At 41.5% G+C, this 16,532-nt stretch overlaps 1 protein-coding gene across 1 annotated transcript in view; it reads left to right on the top strand.

The window, feature by feature from the left end:
* Fam135b (family with sequence similarity 135 member B) overlaps positions 1–16,532 on the top strand; it is a 215,047-nt gene that overhangs the window by 132,288 nt on the left and 66,227 nt on the right. The window contains 1 exon segment of the mRNA XM_037197518.1: positions 4,867–4,993. Within this exon segment, the coding sequence (XP_037053413.1) occupies positions 4,867–4,993 (127 nt within the window).

The following is a 16,532-nucleotide window of genomic DNA, read 5'->3' as shown; positions in this document are numbered from 1 at the left end:
CTGCATTGACTCACCTACAGAGTCCCAAGGTGCAGAGGAGAACTTGGGTTTCATTACTTCTGCGAGGGAAGAGATAGAGCTCATAAGAGCTATTGTAGTGGGCTGTGCATGGCTATCCATCATGGTCCCAGGATGGCTGAATATGCTGAATATGGACATTTAGATAATTTTAAAACAGGGAGAGCAAACAGTTGCACAGATGTGCAATGACATATTTGGGATAAAGTCTTGTAACATAGAAGAAGGAAAATTGTCCAATTTCTATACTCTAGACAGTTTCTAAGAGTTCCCATGTGTGTGAGAAAAAGCAGAGTCCTCGCTTCTTACAATGTCCATAGCCTAAAAGGCCCACTCTTGGCTAGGGTCTGGGAATCAAAAATGAGATGTGACTTTATCCTTGACCCTATTTTATTCATCTGAGAATGGCTTTTCTGGGTGCTGCTGGCCAACTGGGTCATTTCAGATTCTAAATAAGACTGATAGAGAAACCAGCTATGTATTGAGTAACTAGGATGAAAAGCATTACCCAGTAAGAGAGTGGGTGTGGCTGCTGGCTAAGGTGAAGTGAAACAGAGAAGGTAGAACTGGGTTTCATGGTGAAAGTTTGGGGAAGTGTTATGGTTTAGCCTACATAGGAGTTAAATCAGAGTGTGCCAAAGGTGAGACAGAGCAGGTGTGCCCCAGGGGTTCTGGGTCCCAGAGAGTAAGCTATGCCCATGCAGCTAGAGTTAGGCACATCTGACTGCTTAGTTCCTTCATTTACTTTCTGGGAGATTGTTGAATAGTTTATCATACATCTCTGGATATCTGTTTCACCATACAGACACATAAATTTACATATAAACAATTTTTGTGACAATAAACCAACAGACATTATGGTTGTATATAATAAAAAAAACTATGTAGAGTGTCCCATATGATGAGTATGTGTCTAATAAAGGCTCTTGAAGCAATTCTAGAAATATAGAAACTAGCAATTCTGAGATGCATATATTGTACCCCTGGCTATAAGAGACATAGGGTCTGGAAGCAATCCAGGTGGTAAGTTTCCAAACTGAGTGGCAAGGCCTGGGTAAGGTAGCAGTTAGAAGAATGGGTTTCAGGGCTGGGTGGCACCAAGTGCCAAATCTGAGATTCTACTTTCTAACTCTGTGCACTTGAGCATGTAGGATTCAGTTTCAGTCAGCAGTAGGGGAATGTTGGAAGGACTCAACGACAGCACATGGGAAGCACTTGGGTATGGATGTGTTTTAATTTTTGTAAAGCACTCACCATATTCTAGGCCACCCATTTAGCACTGACAAATGACAGGAAACTGTCTGCACCTCTCCTTGTGACTCAGAGGAAAGCTTTACAGAAGACATTGTTCTATCCAGGGGACAGAAGAGTGTGACAGTGAAAATTGAATTTGGGAAGGTAATTGGAGTCAGATTTTGACAGTGTAATTAATGATGTATCCAGGGGCTGGACACAAATTAGTTGAGTATACAGAGACACTGAAGGCTTGTGCCTCAGAACAATCCTCAAGACTTACTCCTCTCCAGCTCCCCAAGCAGGAGGGTCAGTAGGGCAGGCAGGAGGACAAGTGAGATGCCCAACGGGCTCCCAGCACCTGACATCACCTTTTGCCCCTAGTGCTGCTAGGAGCTCTGACGGTATCTTACTGTGGGTTTGGAGCCGGGATGCCTTAGCAGCGACTTTAACCGTTCGATAGGAGCAGACTCTGCAAGTTTGTCGGCAGCAGCCTTCCAGATGGGAGCACACACAGCTGCTGGAGAGCTAAACTTCACAGATGGGGTAAAAATAGAACCGCCTTCCACTCTCTGCGTGTTGCAAGAAGAATTTCTGTCTTGACACATGGTACCTGGGAACAAAGGGAACCCTTTAAGCTTGTGGGAAATACCTGTCAAGTGGGGCAAGCACCAGCTTTTCCAGAAAAGCACTCTCACAGCCTCAGTTAGGTCCAACAAGGATGCAGCAGGTGTGGAACTGAAATTTAACCTCAGAAGACCCTTAACCTTCACTGAGAAAGACCAAAGAAAGTCCAATCTTTAATCTTCAAATAGGTAAAACCGAGTGTCTCCTAGGGTCTCCCTCCAGTAGAAATACCAACTAAAAGGCATACTCAAACAACAAGTATTTCAGGCCATTGTTGGCAGATATCCCAGAGAAGGCGTCATGATTCTTTATGTACATGCATTTCTTTTTCTTCTAGAATGTTCCTACAAGTACCTTCTGGCTGAATGGTAAACTTGCTTTAACTCTGAGTTCAGTACATATCCAAAGGCAGATGTGGTGGGGCACATCTATAATCCCAGCATTCAGGAAGTGAGGGCAGGAGGACCAGGAACTTGGCCAAGCTGGCATATATAAAATCCTGTCTCAAAAAACAAAACAAAGGAAATTCAAATAGTGTTAGTATGATATAATACAACTGTCTCTAACTAAGGTAAGTAATCCTAAGGAGCAAACTACCCAGAAACTCAAAGCATTCATATGAAATTATATGTTTTCCTGTAACCAAAATGTATACTACTCCTACATGCTTTAAGTTATCCCCAAATTACTTATAACACTGCAATTAAAACTGGAGGATTTTTTTTATTAAATTAAATAAAATTGATGTCCCATGAGCCAATACACATGTAGATGTGTAGTTTGTGACTGAGTGACTTTGATACAGTTATATTATCAAGAATAGTTATTAGCTTTATTCAATATCATTATTTACTACACCTTACACTTAAAACTAACTGTTGCTAATATCAGGAGCCTCTGTGATGCCCCATGGCTCAAGTGCATTACTAATTCTCTGTCAGGAGATGAAGTGTGAGGTTCAAATCTAGCCCAGGTCCTAATATGTAGGTGGTGCCGCTAGCTGGTTTAAGCTTTGTATAACTGTGGTTGTCTACTGTAGCATACCACTTCAGAGTACTCAGTCCTTTCACCCAGCTTACTTCATATACTTCTCCTCTATGCTTATTGGCTACTGTTTATCTCCCATCACATTCCAACACTGACTTATTCATTTGAGTCCCTTTCTAGACCAATGTGTGCTTAAGGTGAGGCTGACACGTGTACCACCTTGCCACTCTAACACCTCATGTACTGTCTGGCATGTGGCACGAGACTGCTAATATTTGAATACATGGATTAACTAGAAATGTAACCTTAACTTTATTTTCCTGCCAATATTGCTGCCAGAAGCATGAGTTCCTTGTCTGAAATCTGCCCCAGCTGTCTCAAGCAACAAGAGCAAAGACAGTGACAACTGAGGACATTTATGGTGGAGACCCCTTTGTTTTTTATTTGCCATGAGAGACTATTCATCTCTTTGGAAGATTAAAACATACCTATAGAATGGTAATTGTAGAATAAAAAATATACATCTAAATAAGCTATTAGATTTTTAATTTCTTTTAAACTTCATATGTGAGTACTATATTTACATTATTTTCACCCTTTCCAACTTTTCCTGTGTCCCCTCCAGTCCCTTTCATATTCATGACCTTTTCTTCTTTAATTATTACAATTACATTTATATACCTTGTGGGTCCATTTAGTATTGCTTTTATATATATGTATATATGTGAATATATGTATGATATATATGTATATATATGTGTGTAAGTATATGTATATATGTATGTATATGTATATGTATGTACATACATATATAGTATACATATACATATATATGTATATGCTTAGGGATATACATATACATATATGTATGTATGTATACGTGTCTATATACATATATACATACATACACACACATATATATATATGCTTAGGGATGACCAGTTGGTATTGGATAACCTGTCAGGTAGCTTGTCCCTGTAGATGAATGATTCTCCCCCTCTTAGCAGTCATTCGTTGCCTGTAGCTCTTCACCTAGGGTTAGGGCCTTGTGAAATTTCATCTATGCACAGTGGTGTGGTGACTGGTATGCTCATTGTGCAAGCCTTGTTTAGGCAGCTGTGTTTTTGAGATTTCATGAGTGCAGCTTCCCTGCTATATATAGAAGACACGATCTCACATACCACCCTGAATATATAAAATCTCATCTGAGTCAGTAGAGTTTTAATAGATATCTGAAAGAAAGGGAAACTCGGTGTAAGCAGTTTTTTTTTTTCTCTTATTTATTATTGGAGGAAAAAAAGGTTAAGGTAGAGGGAATGACTATATACCCAAATATGATAAGGCCACATGATCTCATCACATTGCCAAATCTCCTTTGAGATTGATCATGGCCAGCACATCTCTTAGATGACCTTTATAATGAATCAGAACTGGACAAAAACCCACATATTTCTCTTGAAGAGATTACATCATTACCACGTAGCATAGATAATAGGGAATGCTTTATTGACTACAGTAATCTAGGACATATTGCAGGATTCTTGCATGGATTATGGAGATGAATGCTATTTTACATCTTCCACAGGAAGGCAAGTAGAAGCAGGGAGGGGCTGAGGCTAGAAGGAGCTCATGCCAGGGAATGATCCCATGAGGGCAGAAGTAGCTCTAAATAGCATGATTAACTTGGAGGTAGTCCTTCTACTTTAGTCAGGAGCTCTTTCTATCTGTCTCCCAGGAGGATGAGTCCCTAGAACATCGCCTCAACAACCTCTCAGCTGATGGACATACAGGCATTAGGGTACCTCTCTGTATAACTATTGATGTGTACTATTCAAGAATACCTAACCATTAGACAGCATTGGGATCATAACATCCAAACCCTCCTTCTGGAACACACCTAAATCTATATACCACATGCACCTAAGTTGTGGTCCCCCAGGGGGCTGATTTAACACATGATAGCTTACTCACCTCCTGTTTTTCCCTTCCCCTTCTTTCTAGTTTCACTCGCCCGGGAAGAGGCTCCTGGTTAGGGAAAGGTGGCCCAGACACAGGACCAGAACAGCCTATTATTTCTCTGGAGAACTTGGTCTTTGGAGCTGGATACTGCAAGCCGACTTCCTCAGAGGTAACGTGTGCATACAAGCCATGACCCCATGACTTGCAATTCTCACCTTGAAAGAGTGTGTCCTATGAGGTTCCTTCTTCTTTCAAATGCCTCTTTAGGGCAGTGTTTGTCCATTTCTTTCAAGGTCAATCCATCTTTCACTTCTCAACAACCATCTCTCAGATGCATTCTGAGTGTCAAACTCTGTAGTAGACAAAGTGAATATTCTTCTTCTATGGTCCCTCTTATTTCTAGTCCTTTTGGAGATAAGAACTCTCTAGAAGCTAGGTGGTGGTACTACTGTAAGGATGTTTCCTTCACACTATGTGGTGATACTGAATGTCCGTTGGCTTTGAGTCATGACTGCTTTCAAAACCCAGATCCAATTCTTTAATCTCTCTGTGTTTCTCTCTCTGCCCACCTCTAGAGTGACATCACTAAGAAACACTAATCCCATGTGCAATTATGTGCACCCAATGTTGTTACAAATGTAAAGTTCTTTGCCTAGTTCCTGGTGGTTAGGATCTGCTTAATAAATAAATATGTCTACTGTTCCATTCCCTTTGCTTTTTCCCAAGAAATACCTGCCATGACTATTCTCTCATCATGATCTGTATTGCTCTTTAACACAAGATGTTTTATTAGTGTATTGTTCAGATGTAAGCAACCAATATTACTCAGGGTTACCCGAGGCATAGAACCAATAACAATGATTCCTTCATTGTTGGAAAGAATTGAATCAAATGATACTGGGGGCTGAGAAGGATGCAAATCTCCCTCACCAAGCTGGAGAGCAAGGATAGTTGATGGCAGAACTCCAGGCCAAGTCTATTTCCAGAAGCTGGATAACATTGTCACTTATGAAAAACAACTGTTTGCTTTGTTATAGTCAGAAAGGCAGTGGATTGAACCAGTTCTGTCACACTGGGGAAGGAGATCTCTTTCCCTCAGGTAGGCCTTTTGTTCAGTTCAAACAATTCTCAGAAACAACCATCCTGACAGCCACAACAATGTTTAACCAAACATCTAGACACCCCATGACCCAGACAAGTAGACACAATAAATTTATCATGGTTAAGCCAGTGGCAGGCATGTGAAGGACGGTGCCTAGCCAGCCCTATCACCTTCTGCAACAGAATGCTCTTGGGCCAAACTGTTCAGGCTATGAAGTAAAATGCCCTGCTTTTCTGGATTTTTCCTAGTTGGAGATCTGGCTGCAAATGTGAGCCAAGTCACATCTCTATCCAGGTGAAGCTGTCGTGTCACATGTTTTCAAGATCCTGAGGTCTCCGAAGGGGGACAGCCATGATTCCCCTGAAAGGATGGGGAACTGAATCCATGGTAGGGCTTGTTCTCATGCATGGAGCTGGGATCAGAGAACGATAAGAACAGAACGAATGCACACCCTCAGTACCTCTGACACTCACCAAGCTTCCTGAAAGCTAATGTGCTTATCTCCTACACAGGAGCCTCAAATGAGTGAGGGAAAGATAAGAGTCTCCCAGCATAACACAGGCATTTCTCTTACCTCCCCATGTATCACCAATTTTCACCCTCAATGCCTACAACAGATTCCTCATCCCTCAGTATATGTGTGGTATGTCCCCAAGTCATCTGGCAATTTCCTTGCTACTGAGATATTGACAACTGACTCTCACACAGGAACAATCATTCTATCCAGTTTTCATTCACAGTTCAACTTTCCTTGTGCCAAGCTCAGCCTCTCTCATAGCACTATGTGGTAGATTAAAGAGTCTCCCTAATAGACCTACCACCTAAAAACCTTCAGCTCAGACTCTTCCCAAGGGAATATGGCCAGAGACATAGATAATTGTTAGCATTCACAGCCTAATTCAAAACATTTACAGCAGGTCCTTCACATGGTGAGGTCCTTAGCTGGTGCCACTCAAGTGTATGAAAGGGTCACAATGCTCCATCTACCTTGTGCGATGGTGCTCAGTGCTATTTGCATCAGCCAAAGCCATTCGTGCCAGCACCGCTGAAATGATGTTGTCTGATTTTTCAAATGCTTGAAGGATCTCTGGCTCTCCCATTCAGGAGCTCTGCGTAGCTCAGAGTAGGGGCCATCTCATTTAGCTTCTTCCCCTAGGACCTACCAAGACACCTGCCCTACAAAACCAGTGCTCATGCAATATATATTGAATGGAAGGTTGAAACAACTGTGCACATCATGCTGGTACAGAGTTGAACAGCTAGAGATTCAGGAGAGAGATCACTCACTGTAGCAGACAGAAAGTAAGGGAGGGAGCCATAGTGTGATAGGCTATGTTGGGAGATTGCAAACACGCTAGAACCAGCACTGGGCAGGGCAGCGAACACTGTAGAACATCCCAGCCCACTGAACTTTAACTCAGGACCTACCATACTGCCTGAGACTGTTATAATGTGTCACCTGCTGTGACAAATACTTACAATTTGCAGAAACTCGGTGCTTAACAGAAGCTCAGTTTGTGCAGCTGTGAAATGGGGACTGTCTTTTAGGAAGATTTCAGAGATGTGCATGTGTAAATACTATAGAGAACTGGGCTTGGCAGACAGATGAGACAGTATAGTGGGGGTTGTTTGTTTGTTTGTTTGTTTGTTTTTCCATTTTTTCTTGGCTGCCTCTGGGGCTCTGTGTCAAAATTAAATGTGCCTGTCTTTCATATGTATAGAGAGAAAGGCTGACTTATAAGTCTTGGCACTGGGCTTGCTCTGGAAAGTTGGCTCAGTGAGTTGTTTTCAAGATTCTGTTCTTCTCTTGTGTGTTTTCCATTTGGGTCCCATCCAATTATGTGGAGTCATTGCTGTGTGCCCACCCTGCACTTCCCCACTAGGCAAGGCTTCCAAGCAGAGAATCCAATCTTAGTTCCGCATTCCCTTGGGAGCTTTGCATGCAAATCTCAAGAAGCCCAGGGCATTAGCAGATAGTATTGGAATCTGCAGGGGCTGCCGCATCAGCTGGAGGCATCAGGGAACAGGTGCTCCTCTCCGTAAGCCTTTCCTAGCAGAGGCCTGGTAAAAACCAGAGATTCGTGGCAAAGTGAGCTTGTTGGAACAAATAGCATCCAAGGAAGGCAAGGAACCATGATGTAGTGGGACCTGCCCCATGTCTCAGATCCCTGTGTCCTCTGGCTCCATTCCTTCTTGACATTTGACCTTTGTATTTAGAGCTGTGGCCTGAGGTTTTGTGTGGTGTCTTCCTATTAAAAAATCATATGGCACTAGAGAAGTTATTCAATCTTTTTGAGGTGACATTCATCTTGGGGTGGTTGCTAGAACAGCCTCAGTGGCTTCTAAAGAGATGAAATGGTGAAACCCTGTAATGGTCTGGAGTGGAGTTTGGCACAAAATTCCCTGAGGAAACCGTCTGTTGATAGGATATTTTCTTTTTGTCTGCATGGTTAAATCAATGTCAGTCCAACTCCTCTGACTCTATTTTTGTAGGTGGGATATTGAAAAGTTCTGCTCTTGGCTTCAGTATTAAACTCCTATGTGGCCTTGACCTGCCACTTGCCCTCTCTAGATCTATTTCCCAACACATAGAAAGAAAACTCAACTTCCTAGAAGTCTTTTAAGGCTTCCCTGCTGTGTCTACTGCTGTATCCTTGTCACTGCCTCAAACAGCTGCGTCAGTTGAGATATACTTGAGTCAGTAGAGGAAGAAATCTGATGTTGACTTCAGGACTCCACATGTACATACAAGTGTGCAAATACACACGTACCTCCCCCCAACACACACAATCACTGTAACCACCACTACCATCATCACCAACAACAAGCCTTCCTTTTAACTATGAGAAGTGTGGTGTGGGTCATTTTAGTTCACACCTACAGCCATCTGCTCTCCCTTAAGATGTCATTTCCCAGCTGCCCCCTGACACCAGGTGAATGGAATGCCAGATGATACATGTGTGTCTGTCATTGATTGAGTTCCCCTGTGCAGGTCTCCCTTCTCCTTATATACCTGTGTGTAGTTGTGTGTGTTTCCCCGGAGGGCATTTGGTGAGCTCCTGCCTTGTGGTTTTCATCTGCATTTCACTGATTACTCATGTTAAAACATTTTCTTTCTTTTTTTTTTTTTTTGGTTTTTCGAGACAGGGTTTCTCTGTGTAGCTTTGCACCTTTCCTGGAACTCACTTTATAGCCCAGGCTGGCCTCGAACTCACAGAGATCTGCCTGCCTCTGCCTCCTGAGTGCTGGGATTAAAGGCGTGTGCCACCACCGCCCGCCCTAAAACATTTTCATATACTCGTTGGCCCCCTCCTCCATCCTCTTTGGAGAAATGTCCATTTAAACAATTTGCCTGTTTGTAAATTTGCTTATGTTTAATTATTTAGTTTCGTTTCTTTGTTTAGTTACAGGAGTTCCTGATACAGTCTGGGTATTAGCTCTTCATCAAATCACAGTTGAAATTGCTTCCTCTGTTTCCTCCATTGTGTCTGCACTGCATGGCTTGTCCCTTTGTGGAAAGGAGCCTTGTTTAGCCCAGCTCCATTTGTCTCTTCCCTCTGGCTGCCATGCTGCATCACCAATATAAATGTCCTCACGTCTCCCTTTACCTTTTCTCCAAGGCTCTTATAGTTTCAGGTCTGACACTACATTCTTCAATACGTTGGAGATGATTATAGTGTATGGGGTAAGAAATGAGTTCAGTGTGGATCAGATCTTTTATGTATGGATATCATGTGGTTTTCAAACACTATTTGTGTGAACTACTATCCTTGCCCCATTGTGTAGCCTTGGCACTATTCAGTGACAGAGAGGATTTATTGCTCAGATTTCTGTTATTTTTAAAGGTGTATTATGGCGATATGAGTTTTGTGAAAAAGTGGAAACTGCTTACTATATTGAATGATTTGGGGTGGGCTTGCTGTTCTGTTCAGTTGGTTTCTGTGCAGTGTCTATGACTGTAACTCACTGGGTTAGTCCCTGTAATTCCACTCTCCATTCTGAAATCAAAGGCTGTGTGTGATACTTCCTGCTTTATCCTCCTCTCACAGTAGCACTGGCTGCTCAGGGTCCTTTGTGTCTTTTAGGATCATGTTCTAGGACTTAAGTCACAGCCTGATGGTCTGGGGCCATGTGAACCAGGTTAGCACAGAGAAGTCATAAACAGACTACAATCTGGGGACTCAAAAGATACTCTTTATCATCATCCTTGCTTGTGGAGTACTGATTGGTGGTACCTACAGTTTAGGGCAAAGAGGCAAGGATGGATGCTGTTGTAGTGAGCCCAGAAAGAGTGGAGTGGTGGCCAGAGGCAAACGGGGGGAAAAAAGGTTATTAAAGCAGAGGAGAGACAGACACAGATGGCAGAGGTATGGTGACAGTACAAAGGAGAGAAGTTGTGGCAAAGTAGACGTGAAAATCTTCTCTCATAAATTGCAAGGGCTTGACCATGAGTTAGCTCCCTACTGAGGGGAATTAGCAATATTGGTTTACACTGATACGTGAATGGCTGAAACTATTCCTTTTGTATTACCTTAATCCTCTCTCCCTCTCCCTTTCCCTCTCCCTCTCTCTCTGTGCATGTGTGTTGCTCGCAAGTACCTGTGAATGTTACATGTACACTTAAATATATTATATATGTATTTTAAGTAATCATAAAATAATATCTCCCTGTGGCTTTCAGTCATCTTTTGTGTTCTTTTATCCCTTTCCGCCTGTGTGGCCCTGCCTTTCAGCTCCCCAGACAAAGCACACCTTCCCCATTTTTCTTTTTTTGGCATAGTAGCCCTCGTGCCCTACTACCCCTTTTCCTAGGGCTCCTCCCTACCTTCCATGGTCCCTTGTTACTTTACTGGTATCTGTGGTTACTCCATCTTGACTACTCCAATCTAAAGCTCCATCGCTAGGATCCATAAATAAGAGAGAACATATGGTATTTGTTTTCTGGGTCTGGATTACCTCACTCAATATGATCCTTTTAAATTTCATCCAATTATCCAACAAATTTCATTTTTCTTTGCAGTTTAACGATATTCTGTTATGTATAGGTACAACTTTTCATTCACCATTAATCAGCTGGGGGACATTTAGGTTGTTTTCATTTCTTAGTTATTGTGACTAAAGAAGCCATGAATATGGCTGAATAGGTATCTGTAGAGTAAGATATTTAGACTTTTTAAGCATATACCAAGGAGGAGTATAGCTGGGTCATAGGTTATACATACTTTTAACTTTTTAAAAAAATTGCTTTTAATTGATATAGAATAACAACTCTTTTCATATCCCCTTTTCTCCCTCCAGGCCTTCAGGTACCCTTTCTCTATCCATTCTCACGTGGCCCCTCTACTATCAAGTTGATGGTCTCTTTTTCTCTGATCATTGTTATTGTGTGTGCACAAATATTTAAATACAACCTGCTGAGTTCATTTATGTTTGTATATATATGGTTTCAGGGCTACCTATTCTGCACTGGACATCCTGGATGGGAGCTCATCCCTGGAAGGGGCTAATTTTTTTTTCTTCCAGGAGTCATTAGTTGCCTGTAGAGTTCTTTGTCAAGAACCTTTGTGGGACCCTGGGGGAAATTTTGCTTTTTCACACTAGCATGTCTATTGACACTGTCCTTGTTCCAGTCTTGTTGGTGTAGCCATTTCTAGAAGAGACTTTCATAGATGACTTCCTAATATTATAACTCTTACAATCTTTCCACCCCCTATTCTGCAATGTTCCCTGAGCCATAGACACAGGAGCTATAATATAAGTGTATCCACTGGGGCTGGGCTCCTCCACAGTTTGTTGATCTCTGAATTGTGTTCAGTTGTCTTCTGTGATCATCTCCATTTTATTTAAAGAGAGGGGTCTTTGATGAAGAGTGGTAGTATATTTACTTGTGGGTATAAGAATATGATTTAGAAGCTGGGCGGTGGTGGCACACACCTTTAATCCCAGCACTTGGGAGGCAGAGCCAGGCGAATCTCTGTGAGTTTGACGTCAATCTGGTCTACAGAGTGAGATCCAGGACAGGCACCAAAACTACACAGAGAAACCCTGTCTCAGAAAAAAACAAAACCAAAAAAAAAAAAAAAGGAATATGATTTAGAATGCAGTAAGGAATTATGTATGCAAACCACTTGAGCTGACAATATTCCTCATAAGAAGCACAAACAAACAAAAACCTCAGTACCAGAATTAAGAAACCTCCTTTTGGATGGTTGGTCAGAATTGCTCAAGTGACTTCCCAAACAATATGGACCTTGATGTGGCCCTTAGTTGTCTCCCAGGGATTGAGGGTGGGCTCTTATTGTTGATGATAATATATAGCTGGCTCTCACACAAAAGCATCTTTCCTGTCATTTAGCTTCCATGGTTCCAGAAAATATTATCTGAGCTACCAAGGGAGGGAAGCAATTAAACCATCCTATCCAGCTGCAACACCTATGAATCATGACAATGACCAGCATGGAATAAATACAAAAGGTGAAATAAGTGGTCCCCACATGTTTGTGGGGGCCAACAGCTGTCTAATTGGACTTAAGGTCCACTGAACAGTCATGCCTAGTACTGGGAACCTCGCCAGATTCTCAAGGATAGTGAGGTTATATACCTTAGACGAGAATCTCACACTCTCACATCACTTTCAGCTTTTTGAATAGTTTTCCACACTGATTTTGAGGGTGGATGCACCAGCTTCCATCCCACCAAGAGTGAATGAGGGTCCCCCCTTTTCCCACATCCTTCCTACCATTTGTTGTTGAGTTGTTTTCTTGATCTTCGTTTCTTAAACTGCACTTCCTTGGTATGTTTGCAGCCCCATCCCAGCATTTACAGTTTACGATATTTACAATACTCATTGCCCACACCGAGTGATGGCTGAGTTCATAAGGGTTCTGGGCACTGGTACCAACTGCTGTTCTGTTAAATGACTAAAGGCAGGGACTCAACTCTGTGATAACAGCTGTGAGGGTCAGGTTCCGAGCTGAACAACTCGAGCAGAAGTGGAGTTGTGATATACAGTCTTCAAGTATCAGCCATTCCCCTCACCAGTATCCTCCTTTTTCCATGAAAAATCAGCAGGGCCAGAGAAACATTGAAGACCCATGCTTTCTATCCCCATTGCTATGAATAATTGACTATATTTGATAGTTTCTATCACCTTGAAATATCGCTTTTCAGAGATTGAAATAATAAAAGATCCATCTAGGAACAGGGATGGGATATTACCTTCTGTTTCCATGGAGACCAAATTGCTAGGGTTCTCTCTGTGATTTTTATTGGCAGTTGCTGAGAATCACACTTGCTGGGTTAGCCTGGCCAGTAAGTACATGATATTTATCACTGCCTGCAAATGTATGGAAATCATCCCAACTTACATTTACTCTTGGGTTTTTAGAAGTGACCTTCCCCCCATTGTTTGTTTCAGTTTAACTTTCTCAAAGGGTGTACTGCCAATGCAAGGTAAGCAGTTTCTTAAGCTGAGTTGTCTGGTCTGATATGTGTGTGTGTGTGTGTGTATTCTTCTGGGTCCTGTAGCATCCATAGAAATCTGTCTACACATGAGAAAACCAATGCATTGAGAAGCAGGTGCCTTTTTACATAAGGGTTGTTGACTTGACCTCAAATGCTCACTGACCTCCACAGAATTCTGTAGTACTCACTCCGTTTGCATATGCACACAATTGACCTGTGATCACTTGGATGATCTTCCTCATGGTTAAGACACTTATGGTGATTGACATACAGTAAGTATTACATAAATTGTAGCTACTTTCTCCTGTTTCTCCTTGTTCTGTTTTTAATTTTCTTTAGCTACAATTAGAACACTAGAAAGAAAAATATTACTAAATTTTCATATGCATAAATGATATTCAGTTAACTCAAGAACTATACTTATATGAATTCAGTTTTATTTTCCCCCAAAGTCTCTTTTCTTGTGTGTTTAGAAGTAATTAAATTATCATATCCCCATGAACACTAATTCTTTTATTAAAATCTACTGATTATGCTTAATATGAGGGTTAGATATGTCTTCATTACTGGCCTCACTATTTGAAATGGAGAGGTAATGGTTGGTATAGTATTTTAATTACTTACATTTAAAAAGCTACCAAGGAGGAAACCCCAAGCTCTGTCTACCGTGGGTGTTTTATAGCAGCTTCAATCTTCTTGTGTCCCGTCATGCCTCCCTTGCTTTCATATGGGACTATGGATTTTCAAAATACTGCCATATCCTCAGCATTGTCCATGTGGGAGGAAACTCACATTAATAACCCCAGGAGAAAGGGGAACAGGGAAAGTTTTTCATATTCATGGGAAATGTAAGAATTGAAACATGGCTCTGCTAGCTCTTAGGCCAAGGGCTCCTTGAACTAATGTTTTATTGTCTAGATATAATCGTGTGACAATATGTAGGTAATTCTAGCCATAAATCACACTTTCCATTTAATTATTGTTTATGTAAACAGAGATTGTAGACAAAATTTTCAGACTTTCGACCTTAGTGGGTATGCTTTTCTGAATCTTGGTGATAACCAAAACGGTGACAGATGGCATATTTAGCTCTCACAACAACTGTGTGGTTAGAACTGTTCCAGTATCACATGCATCAGCAAACTGCCTTTGTGCAGTTTGTTCTTGGCCACACAGCTGTGGTAAGCTGTGATAAGTTGGTAGATATCAGAGCCTGTGCCATTTCTGTCCCTAGAATATCAGCTGTCCCTGTGTTTGCTTCTCAACCACGAGATAATTCCTCATTATTACTATTTCTTTTTCTCCTTGATGGGACTCTGGGATCCAGGAAAAGTACTATTTGTCCAGAGAGGCTTTGTCTGCATCCCTTTCCTCTATACCCAGTGCAGAGATCATCTCCCTGCAAATATTGTTTACTTTAATGCAAACTGAAGGTCTTTCCCTAAATTCATCATTGTCTACGTGCACAAGTATTCATCATTCAATAAATACTGTGTGCACACATGGCACTGGTTCTCTGAAGATCCCTAGCCCTAAATTCATGAGATATGTCAACTCTTATTTAAATTTCTCCTCTCCTCCAATGACTATAAATTTTGTTAGTAATAACTTTATATAGAGATTTTTGTTGTGGCCATTTTTTATTTACCCTGTGGAAAGTATGTTTTATTAATGTACATTACTTATAGAATTATATTATGATATTTTCATGTATTTGTATAGTGTACATTCATTATAATCACGCCCCCATCATCTTTTGGTTCCCACTCTCGATAGTCTCCTTTCACTTCCCATGAGATCCTGTTTCTAGTTTGCTTTAATTAAACTGACTTTTAAAATTATTTTTATTATTAATTTTTAGTTAGTGTCTTAGTCACTGTTCTATTGCTATGAAGAAACACCATGACCAAGGCAAATCTTATAAAAGAAAGCATTTAATTGGGGAATTGCCTACAGTTTCAGAGGGTCAGTTCATTATCTTCATGGCAGAGGGCATGATGGCAAATATGGTGCTGGAATAGTAGCTGAGAGCTACATCCTGATCTATAAGGAGAGAGAGGGGGGAGGGAGAGAGGGAGGGAGGAAGAGAGGGTGGGAGGGAAGGAGGGAGGGAATATCTAGGCCTAGCATGTGCTTTTGAAAACCACAAATCCCACCCCAATGACACACTTTCTCCAACAAGGCCACGCCTTCTAATCCTTCTCAAATAGCACCACTCTGTGATGAGTAGATATTCAAATGTATGAGCATATGGGGCTATTCTTATTCAAACCACCACAGTTAGCATACAAAATAATGTGTTATTGATATTTGAGCATCTATTCACAATTATGCTTTGTTTATAAACAACCCCATGTGAACCATCTAGTTTAATTGACAGCAAGAACCCCACAACCACCTGTCCACATAGAACCTCCTACTTAGAGAGTAGACAAGAAGTATGACCCTCTTGAATCCAGGCATTTAGAACATTCCCAATGCAGTCTCCTTGTCTACAAGCACACATATTGGGGTATGTCAGCTGGGCCATTCAGTTTCACAGTTGACTCCAGCATTTATCAGTAGAGAGTGGCCTCATTCCTCACCGTTCACAATTACCACTGCCTCCCTGAATTGCCTATCAGGGTAACTCTGAGAATTATGTTCCATACTGATCTCATTCTCTTTCCCAAAAGAACTTTCACACAAATCAATGTTTGCTCCCAGCTGAGAGAAAGTGTTCTTTGGGCTCTGGGAAATTAACTCTAAACTTCACTCTGCATGGCTTTTAGTACCTAAGTCATTTTTAGAAAGGAGACTAGGTGAGAGAGCTGGTAGTCCAGGTAGCTTACCAAAGGGCATCAGTTGAACTTGCTGCAAATTAACTTTGATGCTTCCAGCAAGGACAACACATGACTTGGTTTCTGAAGTCTTCTTCTGGTCCCAAAGTGTTTGCATCCTCTTGCTTCATTTAATGGCCATAGCACTTCCTTCACACATTGGGAGCCTGGCAACATGACAGTGGGATTACTTGCTGAGGATTTTCTATGCACTAGAGAATGGACCCTGGACTTAAGACAAGTCTGGTTCTATGTTTGCTCTGTGGCCAGAACAGTGAATTCATAAAATATTGTCTCAAATGGCTAATGTAGTAGATATATAC

Source organism: Peromyscus leucopus, chromosome 20 (genome assembly GCF_004664715.2).
Source record: "Peromyscus leucopus breed LL Stock chromosome 20, UCI_PerLeu_2.1, whole genome shotgun sequence".
NCBI classification, from domain to species: Eukaryota; Metazoa; Chordata; class Mammalia; order Rodentia; family Cricetidae; genus Peromyscus; species Peromyscus leucopus.
This window is presented reverse-complemented; position numbering and strand designations above follow the sequence as displayed.